At 43.9% G+C, this 23,930-nt stretch overlaps 1 protein-coding gene across 1 annotated transcript in view; it reads left to right on the forward strand.

Moving 5' to 3' along the window:
* SEC14L2 (SEC14 like lipid binding 2) overlaps positions 1–22,706 on the forward strand; it is a 60,039-nt gene extending 37,333 nt beyond the window's left edge. Inside the window, exons 11-12 of the mRNA XM_077297153.1 lie at positions 18,628–18,797; positions 22,051–22,706. Of these exons, the coding sequence (XP_077153268.1) occupies positions 18,628–18,797; positions 22,051–22,193 (313 nt within the window). The 3' untranslated portion in view covers positions 22,194–22,706. The remainder of the gene's footprint in view (positions 1–18,627; positions 18,798–22,050) is intronic.
* Positions 22,707–23,930: the final 1,224 nt, after the last annotated feature.

Genomic DNA, 23,930 nt, shown 5'->3' on the forward strand with positions numbered 1-23,930 from the left:
TCCGCTAACTTCCCGCATGGGGCTGTGCCCACGATTCGGTATGTAAGCGGATAATGTGCATATGGTACCCGGGGTGGAGGAGAGGAGACTCTCCTCCAGGCCCTGGGAACCATATTAGTGTAAAAAAAAAAGAATTAAAATAAAAAATAATGATATACTCACCTCTCAGTGCTGCACGCGGCCGTCCGGTCGCTGGGTTGCTGTGCGAGCAGGACCTGCGGTGACGTCGCGGTCACATGACCGTGACGTCACGGTCATGTGACCGCGACGTCACGAAGGTCCTTCTCACACAGCATCTTTGGAACCGGACCGCCGCGTGCAGCGCCGAGGAGATCGGGACGTCAGACCATTTTTTATTATTTTTAACATTACTATTGATGCTGCATATTGCCGCATATGCAGCATCAATAGTATAGGAGTAAACCCGCAGCGGAAACCGCGGAACAAACCGCGATAAATCTGCAGGGATAACCGCAGCGGTTTTGCCCTGCAGATTTATCAAATCCGCTGTGGGAGAACCCGTAGAGGACCCCGCAAAGTGTTGACATAGCCTTAGCAGGAGCTTAGAAAAAAAATCTTATACTGACACAAAGTTTTCATACTGCACATACAATAAATGTTAAGAAATGGATAATTCTGACTGGATCATTGGAAACTGGTTTTAATTTTTATTTCATAAAATAGTTCATATGAAATAAGTAACTTAGGATACATTACAATCAGAGAAATCTGCTTCTTTCTCTTAATGGACTGATTTTTCAATCTCAATTTAAAGGTAACATCTGTATTCACTACACATTTTCCCATTACTGAGAAAGAAGATGAATGCTAGTTGCTACTAATAAGATTCTATGAAGAAGGGGATGGGAAGGAGCTAGAAATAGACAAAGACATTTGGCTACAAGTTCTCCTGAAACAGTTTAAGGTTTTTTTTAACCATAGATTTAAAGTGTAAATGTAACTATTGTTTCAGGAGAACTTGCAGCAGAATGTGTGTGTCTGTGTCTAGCTGCTCCCTCCTCTTCTCCTCTCCATGGAATCTTATAAGAATAATCTTTATTTATTTATACAGTGCTAGCATATTCTGGACTTTACAATTTAACAGTTCATACACAACAGTCATAAGTAACAACGTTGAAGATAATACAATAATTAAAGCAAAATAATGACCACCCCGCTCGTAAGAGCTTACAGTCTACAATGAAGTGGGGGAGACACAAAATACAGATGCATATTTACAATAACCCAGCCATCTTGAGGAAATGGGGGATAGATAAAGGCTACACGAACTAGTCACCAGCCAATATTTGTAGTGTGTATATATACTATATATATATATATATATATATATATATATATATATATATATATATATATATATATATATATATATATATATATATATATACATATATATATATATATACAAAAAAATGGAACAGCACAATGCTCACCGATGGGTGCCAGGCCTCCTGGGCAGAATGGTCCACACATCCACCCAATATGTATATAAAATAGCAAAAGAAGGCAGCACTCCAAGTCCTTTTCAAGGTGAAAAAAAGTGTGTAGTTTATTCAACCCACATCTCTGTGCGACGTTTCGGCTCAACTGAGCCTTTCTCAAGATTATATATATATATATATATATATATATATATATATATATATATATATATATATATATATATATATATATATATATATATATATACATACATATATACACACACAGTTGAGACCATATATATTTGGACAGAGACAACATTTTTCTAATTTTGGTTATAGACATTACCACAATGAATTTTAAACAAAACCATTCAGATGCAGTTGAAGTTCAGACATTCAGCTTTCATTTGAGGGTATCCACATTAAAATTGGATGAAGGGTTTAGGAGTTTCAGCTCCTTAACATGTGCCACCCAGTTTTTAAAGGGACCAAAAGTAATTGGTGTCATGTTCTCAATGGCAAGAGAACATAGCATCAGCATATATAGGAACTAGCTCTTGGAAGATGGGAACTGAGCTGACCATGAACTAAACCTAACGCACAACTAGCAGTGGCCGGGTAGCATGCCTACGTTGATTCTAGATGCCCAGCACCAGCCGGAGGACTAAATAATACTAGCAGAGGAAAATATTAGTCCTAGCTCACCTCTAGAGAAATACCCCGAAAGGAGACAGAGGCCCCCCACAAGTATTGGCGGTGAATTAAGATGAAATAACAAACGTAGTATGAAAATAGGTTTAGCAAATTTGAGGTCCACTTACTACATAGCAGAAGACAGAAAGGACACTTTCATGGTCAGCTGAAAACCCTATCAAAACACTATCCAGGAATTACTTTAAAACTCTGGCATTAACTCATAACACCAGAGTGGCAATTCCTGTTCACAAGAGCTTTCCAGACACAGTAACGAAACTACAGCTGTGAACTGGAACAAAAATGCAAAAACAAACATGGACAAGAGTCCAACTTATCTAGTAGTTGTCTAGGAGCAGGAACAAGCACAGAGAGGCTTCTGATAACATTGTTGACCGGCAAGCAACTAACAGAGCAGCAAGGTTATATAGCGACTCCCACATCTTGATGGGAACAGGTGAACAGAGAAGATGAAAACACCAGTTCAATTCCACCAGTAGCCACCGGGGGAGCCCAGAATCCAAATTCACAACAGTACCCCCCCCTCAAGGAGGGGGCACCGAACCCTCACCAGAACCACAAGGGCGATCAGGATGGGCCCTATGAAAGGCACGAACCAGATCAGATGCATGAACATCAGATGCATTCACCCAAGAATTATCCTCCTGGCCGTATCCCTTCCACTTGACCAGATACTGGAGTCTCCGTCTGGAAACACGAGAGTCTAAGATTTTCTCCACAACGTACTCCAACTCACCCTCAACCAACACCGGAGCAGGAGGCTCAACGGAAGGCACAACCGGTACCTCATACCTGCGCAACAATGACCGATGAAAAACGTTATGAATAGAGAAGGATGCAGGGAGGTCCAAACGGAAGGAAACAGGGTTAAGAATCTCCAATATCTTATACGGGCCGATGAACCGAGGCTTAAACTTAGGAGAAGAGACCCTCATAGGGACAAAACGAGAAGACAACCACACCAAATCCCCAACACAAAGCCGAGGACCAACACGACGGTGGCGGTTGGCAAAAAGCTGAGTCTTCTCCTGGGACAACCTCAAATTGTCCACCACCTGCCCCCAGATCTGATGCAATCTCTCCACCACAGCATCCACTCCAGGACAATCCGAAGATTCCACCTGACCAGAGGAAAATCGAGGATGAAACCCCGAATTACAGAAAAACGGGGACACCAAAGTGGCAGAGCTGGCCCGATTATTGAGAGCGAACTCTGCCAATGGCAAAAAAGCAACCCAATCATCCTGGTCAGCAGACACAAAACACCTCAGATATGTCTCCAGGGTCTGATTAGTCCGCTCGGTCTGGCCATTCGTCTGAGGATGGAAAGCGGACGAAAAAGATAAATCTATGCCCATCCTAGCACAGAATGCCCGCCAAAATCTAGACACGAATTGGGTCCCTCTGTCAGAAATGATATTCTCAGGAATACCATGCAAACGAACAACATTTTGAAAAAACAGAGGAACCAACTCGGAAGAAGAAGGCAACTTGGGCAGAGGAACCAAATGGACCATCTTAGAGAAACGGTCACACACCACCCAGATGACAGACATCTTCTGAGAAACAGGCAGATCTGAAATAAAATCCATCGAGATGTGCGTCCAAGGCCTCTTAGGAATGGGCAAGGGCAACAATAATCCACTAGCCCGAGAGCAACAAGGCTTGGCCCGAGCACAAACGTCACAAGACTGCACAAAGCCTCGCACATCTCGTGACAGGGAAGGCCACCAGAAGGACCTTGCCACCAAATCCCTGGTACCAAAAATGCCAGGATGACCTGCCAACGCAGAAGAATGAACCTCAGAGATGACTCTACTGGTCCAATCATCAGGAACAAACAGTTTATCAGGTGGGCAACGATCCGGTCTATCCGCCTGAAACTCCTGCAAGGCCCGCCGCAGGTCTGGAGAAACGGCTGACAATACCACTCCATCCTTAAGGATACCTGTGGGCTCAGAGTTACCAGGCGAGTCAGGCTCAAAACTCCTAGAAAGGGCATCCGCCTTAACATTCTTAGAACCCGGTAGGTATGACACCACAAAATTAAACCGAGAGAAAAATAATGACCAGCGCGCCTGTCTAGGATTCAGGCGCCTGGCGGTCTCAAGATAAATCAAATTTTTGTGGTCAGTCAATACCACCACCTGATGTCTGGCCCCCTCAAGCCAATGGCGCCACTCCTCAAAAGCCCACTTCATGGCCAAAAGCTCCCGATTCCCAACATCATAATTCCGCTCAGCGGGCGAAAATTTACGGGAAAAGAAGGCACAAGGCCTCATCACGGAGCAGTCAGAACTTTTCTGCGACAACACTGCCCCAGCTCCGATCTCAGAAGCGTCGACCTCAACCTGAAAAGGTAGAGCAACATCAGGCTGACGCAACACAGGGGCAGAGGAAAAACGGCGCTTAAGCTCCCGAAAGGCCTCCACAGCGTCAGGGGACCAATCAGCAACATCAGCACCCTTCTTAGTCAAATCGGTCAATGGCTTAGCAATATCCGAAAAACCAGCAATAAATCGACGATAAAAGTTAGCAAAGCCCAAAAATTTCTGAAGACTCTTAAGAGAAGAGGGCTGCGTCCAATCACAAATAGCTTGAACCTTGACAGGATCCATTTCAATGGAAGAGGGAGAAAAAATATATCCCAAAAAGGAAATCCTCTGTACCCCAAAAACACACTTAGAACCCTTCACACACAAAGAATTAGACCGCAAAACCTGGAAAACCCTCCTGACTTGCTGGACATGAGAGTCCCAGTCATCCGAAAAAATCAGAATATCATCCAGATACACAATCATAAATTTATCCAAATAATCGCGAAAAATATCATGCATAAAGGACTGGAAAACTGACGGAGCATTTGAAAGACCAAAAGGCATCACTAAATACTCAAAGTGGCCCTCGGGCGTATTAAATGCGGTTTTCCACTCATCCCCCTGCCTGATTCGCACCAAATTATACGCCCCACGAAGGTCAATCTTAGAGAACCACTTGGCCCCCTTTATGCGAGCAAACAAATCAGTCAGCAACGGCAATGGGTATTGATATTTTACAGTGATTTTATTCAAAAGCCGATAATCGATACATGGTCTCAAAGAGCCGTCTTTTTTTGACACAAAGAAAAAACCGGCTCCTAAGGGAGATGACGATGGACGAATATGTCCCTTTTCCAAGGACTCCTTTATATATTCTCGCATAGCAGCATGTTCAGGCACAGACAGATTAAATAAACGACCCTTTGGGTATTTACTACCCGGGATTAAATCTATGGCACAATCGCACTCTCGGTGCGGAGGTAATGAACCAAGCTTGGATTCTTCAAAGACGTCACGATAGTCAGACAGGAACTCAGGAATTTCAGAGGGAATAGATGATGAAATGGAAACCACAGGTACATCCCCATGAGCCCCCTTACATCCCCAGCTCAACACAGACATAGCTCTCCAGTCGAGGACTGGGTTGTGAGATTGCAGCCAAGGCAATCCTAGCACCAAATCATCATGTAGATTATACAGCACCAGAAAGCGAACAATCTCCTGGTGATCCGGATTAATACGCATAGTTACTTGTGTCCAGTATTGTGGTTTATTATTAGCCAATGGGGTGGAGTCAATCCCCTTCAGAGGAATAAGAGTCTCCAAAGGCTCTAAATCATACCCACAGCGTTTGGCAAAGGACCAATCCATAAGACTCAAAGCGGCGCCAGAGTCGACATAGGCGTCCGTGGTAATAGATGACAAAGAGCAAATCAAAGTCACAGATAGAATAAACTTAGACGGTAAGGTGCAAATGGAAACAGATTTATCAAGCTTTTTAGTGCGCTTAGAGCATGCTGATATAACATGAGTAGAATCACCACAATAGAAACACAACCCATTTTTCCGTCTAAAATTCTGCCGCTCGCTTCGGGACAGAATTCTATCACACTGCATACTCTCTGGCGACTTCTCAGTGGACACCGCCAGATGGTGCACTGGTTTGCGCTCCCGCAAACGCCTATCGATCTGAATAGCCATTGTCATGGACTCATTCAGACCCGCAGGCACAGGGAACCCCACCATAACATCCTTAATGGCATCAGAGAGACCCTCTCTGAAAGTCGCCGCCAGGGCGCACTCATTCCACTGAGTAAGCACAGACCATTTACGGAATCTTTGACAGTAAATTTCCGCTTCATCTTGCCCCTGAGATAGGGACATCAAAGTTTTTTCTGCCTGAAGCTCCAAATGAGGTTCGTCATAAAGCAACCCCAAGGCCAGAAAAAACGCATCCACATTGAGCAACGCAGGATCCCCTGGTGTCAATGAAAAGGCCCAGTCTTGAGGGTCGCCCCGGAGCAAGGAAATCACAATCCTGACCTGCTGTGCAGGGTCTCCGGCAGAGCGAAATTTCAGGGACAAAAATAATTTGCAATTATTTCGAAAATTCTGAAACCCAGATCTATTCCCCGAGAAAAATTCCGGCCAAGGAATTCTCGGCTCAGATACAGGTGCATGATAAACAAAGTCTTGCAAATTTTGTACCTTCGTGGCGAGATTATTCAAACCTGCAGTTACACTCTGAAGATCCATTACAAACAGGTGGACACAGAGCCATTCAAGGGTTAAGAGGAGGTAAGAAGCAGCTAGACAGCAATTAAGGGCTAGGCAGCAAAACTCTGAGGGAAAAAAAAAAAAAAAATTCCCTTAAACACTTCTTTTTCTCCTGCTTCAGCCCAAACAATTAACACTTTGTGGGCCGGTCAAACTGTCATGTTCTCAATGGCAAGAGAACATAGCATCAGCATATATAGGAACTAGCTCTTGGAAGATGGGAACTGAGCTGACCATGAACTAAACCTAACGCACAACTAGCAGTGGCCGGGTAGCATGCCTACGTTGATTCTAGATGCCCAGCACCAGCCGGAGGACTAAATAATACTAGCAGAGGAAAATATTAGTCCTAGCTCACCTCTAGAGAAATACCCCGAAAGGAGACAGAGGCCCCCCACAAGTATTGGCGGTGAATTAAGATGAAATAACAAACGTAGTATGAAAATAGGTTTAGCAAATTTGAGGTCCACTTACTACATAGCAGAAGACAGAAAGGACACTTTCATGGTCAGCTGAAAACCCTATCAAAACACCATCCAGGAATTACTTTAAAACTCTGGCATTAACTCATAACACCAGAGTGGCAATTCCTGTTCACAAGAGCTTTCCAGACACAGTAACGAAACTACAGCTGTGAACTGGAACAAAAATGCAAAAACAAACATGGACAAGAGTCCAACTTATCTAGTAGTTGTCTAGGAGCAGGAACAAGCACAGAGAGGCTTCTGATAACATTGTTGACCGGCAAGCAACTAACAGAGCAGCAAGGTTATTGTTGTGAATTTGGATTCTGGGCTCCCCCGGTGGCTACTGGTGGAATTGAACTTGTGACATCATCTTCCCTGTTCACCTGTTCTGATTAGATCTGGGTGTCGCTATATAACCTGGCTTCTTTGTTAGATGCTTGCCGGTCAACAATGTTATCAGAAGCCTCTCTGTGCTTGTTCCTGCTCCCAGACATCTACTAGATAAGTTGGACATTCGTCCATGTTTTGTTTTGTATTTTGGTTCCAGTTCACAGCTGCAGTTTCGTTACTGTGTCTGGAAAGCTCTTGTTGATCAGGAATTGCCACTCTGGTATTATGAGTTAATGCCAGAGTCCTAAAGTAATTTCTGGATGTGTTTTGTTAGGGTTTTCTACTGACCATGAAAGTATGCTTTCTGTCTTCTGCTATCTAGAAAGCGGACCTCAAATTTGCTAAAACTATTTTCCTGCTGCGTTTGTTGTTTCATCTCATATCACCGCCAATATATGTGGGGGGCCTCTGTCTCCTTTCTGGGCATTTCTCTAGAGGTGAGTCAGGTCTTATATTTCCCTCTGCTAGCATTATTTAGTTCTCCGGCCGGCGCTGGGCATATAGGGATAAAAAGTAGGACATGCTACCTGGCTACTTCTAGATGATGCGGTAGGTTTAGTTCATGGTCAGTACAGTTACATCTTCCAAGAGCTTGTTCCTATTGAGGCTTATGCTAGTTCTCTGGCCATGGAGATCATGACAGTTTGACCGGCCCACTAAAGGGTTAAAATCCTTGGCTGAGAAATAAGAAGTCTGCTGAAAATTTTTTTTTTTTTTTTTTTTTTCTCTAGTAGTTAGTGTGCTCTTAATTGGATCACTTGCCAGTCTGTCTATGCTGCAGTCTTTCTTTTTTTTCTCTCTCCTTCTAATCTTTGAATGGCTCTATGTTCACCTGTCTATAATGGATCTACAGAGTGTAACTGCAGGTTTGAATGATCTCGCCACGAAAGTACAAAGTTTGCAAGATTTTGTTGTTCATGCTCCGGTATCAGAGCCGAGAATTCCTTTGCCGGAATTCTTCTCAGGGAATAGATCTAGCTTTCAGAATTTTAGAAATAATTGTAAGTTATTTTTGTCCCTGAAATCTCGTTCTGCTGGAGACCCTGCACAGCAGGTTGGGATTGTGATTTCCTTGCTCCGCGGCGACCCTCAAGATTGGGCTTTTGCATTGGCACCAGGGGATCCTGCGTTGCGCAATGTGGATGCGTTTTTTCTGGCCTTGGGCTTGCTGTATGAGGAACCTCATTTGGAACTTCAGGCAGAAAAAACTTTGATGTCCCTATTGCAGGGGCAAGATGAAGCTGAAATTTACTGCCAAAAATTCCGTAAATGGTCTGTGCTTACTCAGTGGAATGAGTGTGCCTTGGCGGCTACTTTCAGAGAGGGTCTTTCTGATGCCATTAAGGATGTTATGGTGGGGTTCCCTGTGCCTGCAAGTCTGAATGAGTCCATGACAATGGCCATTCAGATCGATAGGCGTCTGCGGGAGCGCAAACCAGTGCACCATCTGGCGGTGTCCACTGAGAAGACGCCAGAAAACATGCAGTGTGATAGAATTCTGTCCAGAAGCGAGCGGCAGAATTTTAGACGGAAAAATGGGTTGTGTTTCTATTGTGGGGATTCTACTCATGTTATTTCAGCATGCTTTAAGCGTACTAAAAAGCTTGATAAATCCGTTCCCATTGGCACTTTACAGTCTAAATTTATTTTGTCTGTGACCCTGATTTGCTCTTTGTCATCTATTACTACGGACGCCTATATCGACTCTGGCGCCGCTTTGAGTCTTATGGATTGGTCCTTTGCCAATCGTTGTGGGTATGATTTAGAGCCTTTGGAGACTCTTATTCCTCTGAAGGGGATTGACTCCACCCCATTGGCTAATAATAAACCACAATACTGGACACAAGTGACTATGTGTATTAATCCGGATCACCAGGAGACTATTCGTTTTCTGGTGCTGTATAATCTACATGATGATTTGGTGCTGGGATTGCCATGGCTGCAGTCTCACAACCCAGTCCTTGACTGGAGAGCTATGTCTGTGTTGAGCTGGGGATGTAAGGGGACTCATGGGGACGTACCTTTGGTGTCCATTTCATCATCTATTCCCTCTGAAATCCCTGAGTTCCTGTCTGATTATCGTGACGTCTTTGAAGAACCCAAGCTGGGTTCACTACCTCCGCACCGTGAGTGCGATTGTGCTATAGATTTAATTCCGGGTAGTAAATACCCAAAGGGTCGTTTATTTAATCTGTCTGTGCCTGAACATACTGCTATGCGAGAATATATAAAGGAGTCCTTGGAAAAGGGACATATTCGTCCATCGTCATCTCCCTTAGGAGCCGGTTTTTTCTTTGTGTCAAAAAAAGACGGCTCTTTGAGACCATGTATTGATTATCGGCTTTTGAATAAAATCACGGTTAAATATCAATACCCATTGCCGTTGCTGACTGATTTGTTTGCTCGCATAAAGGGGGCCAAGTGGTTCTCTAAGATTGATCTCCGTGGGGCGTATAATTTGGTGCGGATCAGGCAGGGGGATGAGTGGAAAACCGCATTTAATACGCCCGAGGGCCACTTTGAGTATTTGGTGATGCCTTTTGGTCTTTCTAATGCCCCTTCAGTCTTCCAGTCCTTTATGCATGATATTTTCCGCGATTTTTTGGATAAATTTATGATAGTGTATCTGGATGATATTCTGATTTTTTCGGATGATTGGGACTCTCATGTCCGGCAAGTTAAGAGGGTTTTTCAGGTTTTGCGGTCTAATTCTCTGTGTGTCAAGGGTTCTAAGTGCGTTTTTGGGGTTCAGAGAATTTCCTTTTTGGGATATATTTTTTCTCCCTCTTCCATTGAGATGGATCCTGTCAAGGTTCAAGCTATTTGTGATTGGACGCAGCCCTCTTCTCTTAAAAGTCTTCAGAAATTTTTGGGCTTTGCCAACTTTTATCGTCGATTTATTTCTGGTTTTTCGGAAGTCGTTAAGCCATTGACCGATTTGACTAGACAGGGTGCTGATGTTGCTAATTGGTCCCCTGATGCTGTGGAGGCCTTTCAGGAGCTTAAGCGCCGTTTTTCTTCTGCCCCTGTGTTGCGTCAGCCTGATGTGACCCTTCCTTTTCAGGTTGAGGTCGACGCTTCTGAGATCGGGGCTGGGGCAGTGTTGTCGCAGAAAAGTTCTGACTGCGCCGTGATGAGGCCTTGAGCCTTCTTTTCCCGTAAATTTTCGCCTGCTGAGCGGAATTATGATGTTGGGAATCGGGAGCTTTTGGCCATGAAGTGGGCGTTTGAGGAGTGGCGCCATTGGCTCGAGGGGGCCAGACATCAGGTGGTGGTATTGATTGACCACAAAAAATTGATCTATCTTGAGACCGCCAGGCGCCTGAATCCTAGACAGGCGCGCTGGTCATTATTTTTCTCTCGGTTTAATTTTGTGGTATCGTACCTACCGGGTTCTAAGAATGTTAAGGCGGATGCCCTTTCTAGGAGTTTTGAGCCTGATTCACCCGGCAACTCTGACCCCACAGGTATTCTTAAGGAGGGAGTTATCTTGTCAGCCGTTTCTCCAGACCTGCGGCGGGCCTTGCAGGAGTTTCAGGCGGATAGACCGGATCGTTGTCCGCCTGATAGGTTGTTTGTTCCTGATGATTGGACCAGTAGAGTCATCTCTGAGGTACATTCTTCGGCATTGGCAGGTCATCCTGGAATTTTTGGTACCAGGGATTTGGTGGCAAGATCCTTCTGGTGGCCTTCCCTGTCACGAGATGTGCGAGGCTTTGTGCAGTCTTGTGACGTTTGTGCTCGGGCCAAGCCTTGTTGTTCTCGGGCTAGTGGATTATTGTTGCCCTTGCCTATTCCTAAGAGGCCTTGGACACACATCTCGATGGATTTTATTTCAGATCTGCCTGTTTCTCAGAAGATGTCTGTCATCTGGGTGGTGTGTGACCGTTTTTCTAAGATGGTCCATTTGGTTCCCCTGCCCAAATTGCCTTCTTCTTCCGAGTTGGTGCCCCTGTTTTTTCAAAATGTTGTTCGTTTGCATGGTATTCCTGAGAATATCGTTTCTGACAGAGGAACCCAATTTGTGTCTAGATTTTGGCGGGCATTCTGTGCTAGGATGGGCATAGATTTGTCTTTTTCGTCTGCTTTTCACCCTCAGACTAATGGCCAGACCGAGCGGACTAATCAGACCCTGGAGACATATCTGAGGTGTTTTGTGTCTGCTGACCAGGATGATTGGGTTGCTTTTTTGCCATTGGCGGAGTTCGCCCTCAATAATCGGGCCAGCTCTGCCACTTTGGTGTCCCCGTTTTTCTGTAATTCGGGGTTCCACCCTCGATTTTCCTCCGGTCAGATGGAATCCTCGGATTGTCCTGGAGTGGATGCGGTGGTGGAGAGATTGCATCATATCTGGGGGCAGGTGATGGACAATTTAAAGTTGTCCCAGGAGAAGACTCAGCTTTTTGCCAACCGTCACCGTCGTGTTGGTCCTCGGCTTTGTGTTGGAGATTTGGTGTGGTTGTCTTCTCGTTTTGTCCCTATGAGGGTCTCATCTCCTAAGTTTAAGCCTCGGTTCATCGGTCCGTATAAAATATTGGAGATTCTTAACCCTGTTTCCTTCCGTTTGGACCTCCCTGCATCTTTTTCTATTCATAACGTTTTTCATCGGTCGTTATTGCGCAGGTATGAGGCACCGGTTGTGCCTTCCGTTGAGCCTCCTGCTCCGGTGTTGGTTGAGGGTGAGTTGGAGTACGTTGTGGAAAAAATCCTAGACTCCCGTGTTTCCAGACGGAGACTCCAGTATCTGGTCAAGTGGAAGGGATACGGCCAGGAGGATAATTCTTGGGTCACTGCATCTGATGTTCATGCCTCTGATCTGGTTCGTGCCTTTCATAGGGCCCATCCTGATCGCCCTGGTGGTTCTGGTGAGGGTTCGGTGCCCCCTCCTTGAGGGGGGGGTACTGTTGTGAATTTGGATTCTGGGCTCCCCCGGTGGCTACTGGTGGAATTGAACTTGTGACATCATCTTCCCTGTTCACCTGTTCTGATTAGATCTGGGTGTCGCTATATAACCTGGCTTCTTTGTTAGATGCTTGCCGGTCAACAATGTTATCAGAAGCCTCTCTGTGCTTGTTCCTGCTCCCAGACATCTACTAGATAAGTTGGACATTCGTCCATGTTTTGTTTTGTATTTTGGTTCCAGTTCACAGCTGCAGTTTCGTTACTGTGTCTGGAAAGCTCTTGTTGATCAGGAATTGCCACTCTGGTATTATGAGTTAATGCCAGAGTCCTAAAGTAATTTCTGGATGTGTTTTGTTAGGGTTTTCTACTGACCATGAAAGTATGCTTTCTGTCTTCTGCTATCTAGAAAGCGGACCTCAAATTTGCTAAAACTATTTTCCTGCTGCGTTTGTTGTTTCATCTCATATCACCGCCAATATATGTGGGGGGCCTCTGTCTCCTTTCTGGGCATTTCTCTAGAGGTGAGTCAGGTCTTATATTTCCCTCTGCTAGCATTATTTAGTTCTCCGGCCGGCGCTGGGCATATAGGGATAAAAAGTAGGACATGCTACCTGGCTACTTCTAGATGATGCGGTAGGTTTAGTTCATGGTCAGTACAGTTACATCTTCCAAGAGCTTGTTCCTATTGAGGCTTATGCTAGTTCTCTGGCCATGGAGATCATGACAGGTTATATAGCGACTCCCACATCTTGATGGGAACAGGTGAACAGAGAAGATGAAAACACCAGTTCAATTCCACCAGTAGCCACCGGGGGAGCCCAGAATCCAAATTCACAACAAATTGGACAGATTAAATAATTTTAAATAAAATGTTCATTTCTAGTACTTTTATTGAAAATCCTTTGTTGGCAATGACTGCCTGAAGTCTTGAACTCATGGACATCACCAGACGCTGTGTTTCCTCCTCTTTGATGCGCTGCCAGGCCTTCACTGCGGTGGTTTTCAGTTGCTGTTTGTTTGTGGGCCTTTCTGTCTGAAGTTTAGTCTTTAACAAGTGAAATGCATGCTCAATTGGGTTGAGATCAGGTGACTGACTTGGCCATTCAAGAATATTCCACTTCTTTGCTTTAATAAACTCCTGGGTTGCTTTGGCTTTATGTTTTGGGTCATTGTCCATCTGTAGTATGAAACGACGACCAATCAGTTTTGCTGCATTTGGCTGGATCTGAGCACACAGTATGGCTCTGAATATCTCAGAATTCATTCAGCTGCTTCTGTCCTGTGTCACATCATCAATAAACACTAGTGACCCAGTGCCACTGGCAGCCATGCATGCCCAAGCCATCACACTGCCTCCGTCGTGTTTTACAGATGATGTGGTATGCTTTGGATCATGAGCTGTACCACGCCTTCGCCATACTTTTCTCTTTCCATCATTCTGGTAGAAGTTGATTTTGGTTTCATCTGTCCAAAGAATGTTCTTCCAGAACTGTGCTGGCTTTTTTAGATGTTTTTTTTTTAGCAAAGTCCAGTCCAGCCTTTTTATTCTTGATGCTTATGAGTGGCTTGCACCATGCATTGAACCCTCTGTATTTACTTTCATGCAGTCTTCTCTTTATGGTAGATTTGGATATTGATACGCCTACCTCCTGGAGAGTGTTGTTCACTTGGTTTGCTGTTGTGAAGGGGTTTCTCTTCACCATGGAGATTATTCTGCGATCATCCACCACTGTTGTCTTCCGTTGGCGCCCAGGTCTTTTTGCATTGATGAGTTCACCAGTGCTTTCTTTCTTTCTCAGGATGTACCAAACTGTAGATTTTGCCACTCCTAATATTGTAGCAATTTCTCGGATGGGTTTTTTCTGTTTTCGCAGCTTAAGGATGGCTTGTTTCACCTGCATGGAGAGCTCCTTTGACCGCATGTTTACTTCACAGCAAAACTTTCCAAATGCAAGCACCACACCTCAAATCAACTCCAGGCCTTTTATCTGCTTAATTAAGAATGACACAACGAAGAGATTGCCCACACCAGTCCATGAAATAGCCTTGGAGTCAATTGTCCAATTACTTTTGGTCCCAGTAAAAACAGGGTGGCACATGTTAAGGAGCTGAAACTCCTAAACCCTTCATCCAATTTTAATGTGGATACCCTCAAATGAAAGCTGAAAGTCTGAACTTCAACTGCATCTGAATTGTTTTGTTTAAAATTCATTGTGGTAATGTCTATAACCAAAATTAGAAAAATGTTGTCTCTGTCCAAATATATATGTACTTAACTATATATATATATATATATATATATATATATATATATATATATATATATATATATATATATCTCCCTGGACTGGTGAAATATCTCCCCTCACTGGGAGCACCTCAATAACTCGTACCTCTAAGGGAAGCCTCTCCGGCGACTATTTGCCCTCAGTGCAGTTCCCTGACTGGCCTGGGGTGAGTGGTGGCGCCAGAGAGCCAATCCCTGCTGGGTCATTCTCTCCCTTCCCCAGAGGTGAGTGAAGTCGACACACCCCTTCCCCTGTACAATCCGTCACATCCATCAACCAACGACAAGGTAGTTTCAAAACTGCTGGGTCCTAACGTGTCTAATGTGAATACCTTGCTAAGACTAAAGTCTGAATTCCTGAGTAGATGAGAATACCGCTCTTCCAAGTCTGATTTTATGGGACTTCAATCTTAGAGAGGTATTCACATTAGACACGTTAGGACCCATCAGTTATGAGACCACCTTGTCGTTGGTTGATGCATTGTGGACAGGAGTATGCCAACTCCACCACCAAGTCTTTTTGCGGGTCTCAGGGAATGGGAAAAATATAAGCCACTATGGGAAATAGCAGCAGGGAGGCGATGTCAGAATCCTGAATCCAGGTTTCAGCGAGGGCCAACAGAGTAAGAGAGTTGTTCAGGAAGTAGTTGTGCAGGAAAGGAAGCTTATTGCATTTATACCGTAGATTCCAAAGTGCACAATTAAAAGAAGGAGATGGAGTACAACTAATGTTAACAAGTTTAGCAAGGTTTCGCTGTGGGGTTGAAGTTGGCAGAAGGTGGAGATATCCCCTGAAATAAGTAGCAGTAGAAAGAGAGAGAGCAAGTAGTTCTTAGATTTGTGGCATGGTTTATTGTGCAAAATCTTTGGACAAGAGACTGAGATTTTTCAGGAAGGGGGAAAAGGGCATGGGAGCTGTACATGAGAGGGGCTGATGTGGATGAGTGGTGATGGGGGTGGGGATGGGGCGGTGAATGTGGATTGCAAAGGCACACGGGAAGATGGACGTAGAGATAAAGAACCTGGTTAAAAGGGAGTACAAAGTGTGGGTTATCTGACTCCTGCCCTGACTGACCGCTATTGAATTAACTGCCGATTCTGAATACTTGGCTACGAACATACTTTGATTGAGGGGACACATGCATCCACCCCACACACGTGCACCCCTTATGACGCATCTAGACTTATAGGGCTGACTAGAGGGTCAGCTGAGTGGGATTGTGGGAGCTGGTTTAGGATAAATTAGCAGCTGGTCAACACACCACGGGGTGGATAGCTGATCAAAGACAGCCAGACAGACCTAAGGGTACTGTCACACTCTGCAACTTTCCAACGATCACGACCAGCGATACGACCTGGCCGTGATCGTTGGAAAGTCGTTGTGTGGTCGCTGGGGAGCTGTCACACAGACAGCTCTCCAGCGACCAACGATGCCGAAGGCCCCGGGTATCCAGGGTAAACATCGGGTTACTAAGCGCAGGGGCGCACTTAGTAACCCGATGTTTACCCTGGTTACCATCGTAAAAGTAAAAAAAAAAAAAAAACAGTACATACTCACATTCCGGTGTCCGTCAGGTCCCTCGCAGTCTGCTTCCCGCTCTGACTGAGTGCCGCCGTAAAATGAAAGCACAGCGGTGACGTCACCGCTGTGCTCTGCTCTTACTTTACGGCCGGCAGTCAGTCAGAGCGGGAAGTGTTGTGAATTCCGTTCTGGAGCTCCCTCCTGTGGCTGCTAATGGTATTTTTGTGAGTTCTGCCCTTGGGCTCCCTCTGGTGGTTTCGAGTGGAACTGCTGCTCTTTTAGGTGGCTGTAGCAGCTGCATTCACTGATCGCCTTGCCTGGGTTTGTTATTTAAACCTGCTCTGGGCTTTAGTTCATGCCAGCTGTCATTGTCTTAGGTTGGATTTTGTTCTCTCCTTGGATTTCTCATATGGCCTGTCCTTGTCAGCAAAAGATAAGTTTCTGCTAGTTCTTGTTTGTCCATTTGCTTTGGACTCTATTGCTTTGCAAATATGTCTCATTTTGTCCAGCTTGTCGCTATGTCATATTCAGGCTAGCTGGAAGCTCTGGGGTGGCCAGCTGTACTGTTATGACCTGGTGGTTAAGAGGCCACACTGAAATGACCTGGTGGCTAAAACGCAACATGGGACGAGCTCTGAGGAGGTGGTATCTCTACTGACCGCAGTCCCTAATCCTAACAACAACACTAGTAATAGCCGTGGGATGTTCCTGACTCTCCCTAGACACCTCTTCACAGCCTAAGAATTAACTACCCCTAAAGAAGGAAATAGAAAGCTATCTTGCCTCAGAGAGAACCCCAAAAGGAAAGATAGCCCCCCCACAAATATTGACTGTGAGTGGAGAGGGGAATGACATACACAGAAATGAAATCAGTTTTCAGCAAAGGAGGCCAATACTAAACTTGATAGACAGAGAGAAAAGGATACTGTGCGGTCAGTATTAAAAACTACAAAAATCCACGCAGAGTTTACAAAAATGAACTCCACACCGACTCACGGTGTGGAGGGGCAAATCTGCTACCCCAGAGCTTCCAGCTAGCCTGAATATGACATAGCGACAAGCTGGACAAAATGAGACATATTTGCAAAGCAATAGAGTCCAAAGCAAATGGACAAACAAGAACTAGCAGAAGCTTATCTTTTGCTGACAAGGACAGGCCATATGAGAAATCCAAGGAGAGAACAAAATCCAACCTAAGACAATGACAGCTGGCATGAACTAAAGCCCAGAGCAGGTTTAAATAACAAACCCAGGCAAGGCCATCAGTGAATGCAGCTGCTACAGCCACCTAAAAGAGCAGCAGTTCCACTCGAAACCACCAGAGGGAGCCCAAGGGCAGAACTCCCAAAAATACCATTAGCAGCCACAGGAGGGAGCTCCAGAACGGAATTCACAACAGGGAAGCAGACTGCGAGGGACCTGACGGACACCGGAATGTGAGTATGTACTGTTTTTTTTTTTTTTACTTTTACGATGGTAACCAGGGTAAACATCGGGTTACTAAGCGCGCCCCTGCGCTTAGTAACCCGATGTTTACCCTGGTTACAAGCGAACGCATCGTTGGATCGGTGTCACACACACCGATCCAACGATGACAGCGGGAGATCCAGCGACGAAAGAAAGTTCCAAACGATCTGCTACGACGTACTATTCTCAGCAGGGTCCCTGATCGCTGCTGCGTGTCAGACACAGCGATATCGTATGGATATCGCTGGAACGTCACGGATCGTACCGTCGTAGCGACAAAAGTGCCACTGTGAGACAGTACCCTAACACTATGCCTGACTCCATCTACATGGTATAACACCTTTCACCAGATAACATCTCCAGTGACTGAAGGAGGGACATACAGCAGTGAGTATTGTATAAGATGCAACAGATGACTTATAGCAGAGATGCAGCAAGCAGAGATGTTATACCATAAGAACCAACTGTCATCTCTTATCTCATTAATGTGAAAATCTGAATTCAGAATGAAGGATCAATCCTGGAGGAGAAAGAAGCAGATTTACCTGATAAGATATATTACAAAGTTTCTTCTTTTCATGTGTATTGATTGATTAAAATGACAATTACTTTTTAGGTTAATGGTGTCACATCTAATAGAATGTAACGCATTTCACACTTCTAGCACTGATTTCTGAGCGCGTACGAGCACAGTTTTGTATGTCCCTCTGTATAGCCTGCATTACTTTCTATATATAATGTCCTAGGCTTATATTTCTACATTGGTGCTCTCGTCTCTGAACTATAGATTTACATTGCAAATTGGTCACACATGGATTTTTTTTAAATTATTATTTAGGTGGCAGTTCCAGTCAGATGGTGGTGACATTGGATTTGGCGTTTTCAGGAAGACAAAGGCAGGAGAGCGACAAAAAGCTGGGGAAATGCTTGAGGTGGTGGCAAGTGAAAGATACAATTCACATATGGTACCAGAAGATGGAACCTTGACATGCTCTGAGCCTGGCACATGTAAGTGGACAAAGACCTGAGAAGCAATAAGTGCTTATATGAAGGGAAGGGAAAGATGGAAATGTACTAGGTATACGGCACTCTGTAGGTAGGTGGGTGCTCGGATGGGACGCCACTCCTTCATCCAATAGTAATCATAAAATCACGAAACTCTAGTTGTATGCGGGTTTATAAGGCTAATTCTTCAGTAAGAAGGCAATCCAGCAAGGTATAGGTATATGATGTTTCTGTCCAAAAGATCTCCCTTAGAAAAAATGGAAATACAGATAACCATATTTCAATATTCATTGTTCTTGATTACTTTTCCCATTTACAAAGCAAAGTACAACAAAACATTGCAGGGTGCAACATATATTGGCATCTTGTAAAGCAAGAAAAGATTTGCGGCATCAGAATCTTGGATGCTACTCAAACATGTTCCTCTTTTCTCACGGTATGATGAGTATATATGAACTCAAATGGTGCTGTGCCGAGATTAAACTAGTTGCATATGTAGAAAAGCGGCACTCACCATGTTCTTGCTTAAAAGTCCTTTTATTCCAAGGAATGGGACATTCGGGCGGTATGCAGGAGGTATATGTGGGAGAGAAACTGGACAATTGTCAGTTGGAAGAGCCAACAATACAGATGAGCTGAATGCTGCTATCAAAGCAACCTGGGCTTCCATAACACCTCAGCAGTGCCACAGACTGATCGCCTCCATGCCACACCGCATTGATGCAGTAATTGATCAAAAGGAGCCCCAACCATGTATTGAGAGCATTAGACTGTTAGCCAAGTTTATTGATATCAGCCGACGTTCCCCTAACTTGTATTGGGGGCTTAAGGATCTTCAATATTGGCAGAGCAGATAATCAGTTCACCAAACATTTGTAACAATGCTCTGTCCTAATTGTTGCCCCCTGTAACATAATAAATATAACTTCACCGCACACTCATGGTGATATTATGCTGATTCATTTCAAGTATTTATTACATGGAATAAATTGGGAGCAAAACAATAATACAGAGTTCATGCAGCTTTACATGAACACCCGAGCCCTACACTATGGCTGGTCCAAATAACTAAAGCAATTGTTACCATCCACCTCTCGTGTCTCCCCTTTTCCTCATAGTTTGTAAGCCTGCGAGCGGGGCCCTCACTCACTCCTCCTGGTATCTATTTTGAACTGTGATTTCTGTTATGCTGTAATGTCTATTGTCTGTACAAGTCCCCTCTAGAAGTTGTAAAGCGCTGCAGAATATGTTGGCGCCATATAAATAAAAATTATTATTATTATTATTATTACAAAGTCTAAGCTATATAAACAGACGTTTCGGCTCTACCAGAGCCTTAATCACTTAATCGCTTTTTCAGAATAGTAAAGTGCAGAGTAAAAAAAGGAAGGATTTTCCTGGAGTGGCTAGTGTTGTAACACTGCTCAAGTGTTATGAGAGGGTGATCCCCAGAGATTATATGAGTGTCTGGTGTTGTCTTGTTGTATAGTGGTGCTCCCTAGGCGCAGGAGCGCTGCTATACAACAAGACAACAGCTAAATTTAGCACAATGTGGGCAGCGGATGCAGTTTTACAACGCATCCGCTGCCCATTCTGCAGTCCGGGGAGGAGGGGGCAGAGTTCCGGCCGTGCATGTGGGGTCGGAAATGGCGGACCCGTTGCACACAAAAACGTTACATTGAACTTTTTTTGTGACAACGGACCGCAAAAACTCACAACGGATTGCGACGGAGAAAAAAAGACGGAAGTGTGAAAGTAGCCTTAGCAATTGCCCTTTAACATAGTTTGCATACGTCCATGTAAAAGTCCCCGTCACTGTAGTGTTTACACAATCTTGTGTCAGGAAGTTGTGTGCAGCAAGAAGTGAAAACTGGGAGTGCAGGGACACGGGTGAGGCAAGTATTAATTTTTGTTTTTGTTTTTCATAAACTTGTATTTTTTAACCTATTCTGAGCTTTTTGTAATAATTTTTTATTTGATCACACCTGTTTTTATCCATACATCTACTGCAAGTATACAGAAGGTCAGTTTATGCACTGTACTTGGACATTTTTTTTTTTGGTAATATTAAGAAAAACTTCTATAGAGGTACATTGTCATAAAAATATTTTAGGCAAGATGCATCAAGTACTGAGTATAAGGGTATATTCACAAGTCAAAATCATGTTTTGGGGTTTTTGTGAAAATCATGGCAAAAATGCAGCATGACCATACCGTATAATTAACCCACCATATACCTGTAGAGAGCCTACAGAGAATAATGTCATAGGTTTAGCGGATCATGTGCATTCCTATACTGCCCCCCAGTCAAAATGTGTACTAGAACAGAAAACGTTTTAGGCTATGTGCACATGCTGCGGATTTTGCTGCGGATCCGCAGCTGCGAGTCTGCACAGCAGTTTCCGCAGCTGCGGGTACGCAGCAGTTTCCCATGCGTTTACAGTACAATGTAAACCTATGGGAAACGCAATCTGCAGTGCAGATGCTGCGGAAAAAAATGTGCGGAAATGCAGCGGTTTATATTCCGCAGCATGTCAATTCTTTGTGCGGATTCCGCAGCGGTTTACACCTGCTCCATAATAGGAATCCGCAGGTGTAAAACCAAAGGTGGAATCCGCACAAAAACCGCGGTAATTCCGCAGGTAAAACGCAGTACCTTTTACCTGCGGTTTTCAGAAATCCGCTGCGGAAAAATCTGCAGACCTCAAGAATACGTGTGCACATACCCTTACTGTCAAGTTCAACAGGATCTATCAACAACTTAATATGTAGATGGGAAGACCATTCCCCAGCAATGTATGTGGAGAGGGGTCAGTCAATGAATGTGACTGGTTGCATTTTTACCTAATTATTTCATTCATTGTCTCAGCATTTCCTCTCCTCCCACAACTTTAAATCGGTGGCAAGTGTTCCCCCATTAAACAGTACATCAGTTTCTTAAGATTGTTGGCAACATTAACATCTCTCTTCCAGGGTTGCCAACCGCCCATAAATTCCAGGACAGTCTGTAAAAATAGGGCATTTTTTTTTCCCGGTCTGCAAAATAATTAAACGCCTTAAAAAAATTTAAAGCTGAAGAACTCATACAGATTATTTTGACTGTAGTTATCACCATTTTACAGTGAATAAATCTGACCCTTGCATATAAGAATTATGGGCTATTGACATCGATCACTTATAATCATAATGACTTATTGTTTGTCTGTGATTTTTTGATAAGCCAACCTGGCAACCCTGCTTTCTTCTCTCCCTACAGATGTACTTCGCTTTGATAATACATACAGCTACATACACGCCAAGAAGGTCAGTTTCACTGTAGAAGTCCTGCTACCAGACAAAGGCTCCGAAGAGAAGATCCAGAAACTAGAGGAAAAGTTGGAGACCAGTCTCAGCCTCTAAAAATGTAATCCTTACTGTAAAACCCAGAAGACCCCCAAATACAGCTGTGAAGTAGCACAGTATGTACAATGTAAAAGCCAGCTAAGGTTCTGAAAATGCAATGACATTGGCCCACTATAAAATCGGTTGCGAGTCTTTCATGTGCCTCATTGCATTTCAGATATGAAAGTGAGAAGATGCCAGAATTACCTGTAGATAATGGAGTAAAAACCAATGACTATTAAGACAATAATGCTTGAAATGAATGCTAAATGGATAGAGATACTTGAAGCACAGTCCGTTTTATTCTTTATAGTGTCCATACTTCTTGATGATTATGGACATTTTGCATACCTCAGTAAATACCAGATTAAAGATTAGGAATGATGGATTTTAATTAGATTTTATTTCATAATGATGTGACAGATATTGTATTGGTTCGGTAATAACTTCAGCACTGTGGCTCTAATGATAACGTCTTGTTAGCCAATACCAAGTTCATGAATCAATAAAAATGCAACATGAAATCACCAAGACCTGCTTTTTCCATTAGTAATTGATCGGCCGTAACCCATTCTGGAAACAGTAGTGTTATGGGCTCACTTGGTGAGCTGGCTTCTCTAAGCCGTAGGTCAGACCGAAGGCCATGTCACAACAGGCTAGACTTTCTGGATGGCAAGTGAATCAGCGAGGACCAGGACAGCAGGGTATGTAAGATGGCAAGCAGACAAGTGGAGGACATCGCAGAAGACACAAAGGCAGTAATGTAAACATACACAAAAAATATAGATCTATAGCTAGTCCAGGACTTGCAGCAAACATATGGTTAAAGACAGCGTTGTATGCTTTCAGCAGATAGATGGTCCTTAGCAGCGACATAGGCAGCAGTGATGAACAGGCAAACTGAGAGCACACGGTATCTGTATACAAAGCCAATTATATACTCAGACACACACAGCCTTACAGTCTTGGGTGATGATGTCAAAGAAGTTTGCATGGCTACTTGAGGAACACTGTTTAGATCACAGCAAAGGAAGTCAGCCATATGAGAAGGGAGCAAGGCCTGAGCCAGGACAGAGTAATGTAATTTCCAGACTTGTGGGTCATCATATATAAAAGAACAACAACGACCTCAATTTCTAAAGCAAACTTTTACATACGTAAGACACAAATTAAGTCTGTATTGATCTGTATTATGGACATGTAGACACTTTGTGACATAACTTATGGTGCCTGTGTGAGAATGCTCAGAGAGAATACTGCCATAATACTGCTGTGATTATATATATATATATATATATATATATATATGTATATATATCTAATATATAAAGCTGAATGTGTGTGTGTGTGTATGTATGTATGTATGTATGTATGTCCGGGATTGGCATCTGAACCGTAGCAGCTACAGCCACAAAATTTTGCACAGTCACACGTCTGGACCCCGAGAGCGTCATAGGCTATGTTGTGAGGTGAAATTTTAACCCCGCGCTTTCCAATTCACCAAACAATTTTGCCCCTATCTACATAATGGGGAAAAAGTGAAAGGAAAAGTGTTGGAGGCGTCGCAGCTACAGGCACAAAATTTTGCACAGTCACACGTCTGGACCCTGAGAGCGTCAAAGCTATATTGTGAGGTGAAATTTTAACCCCGCGCTTTCCAAGTCACCAAACAATTTTGCCCCTATCTACATAATGGGGAAAAAATGAAAGGAAAAGTGTTGGAGGCAAATTAACAGCTGCCAGATGTGAACAAGG

This window comes from Ranitomeya variabilis, chromosome 1 (assembly GCF_051348905.1).
Source record: "Ranitomeya variabilis isolate aRanVar5 chromosome 1, aRanVar5.hap1, whole genome shotgun sequence".
Taxonomy (NCBI): domain Eukaryota; kingdom Metazoa; phylum Chordata; class Amphibia; order Anura; family Dendrobatidae; genus Ranitomeya; species Ranitomeya variabilis.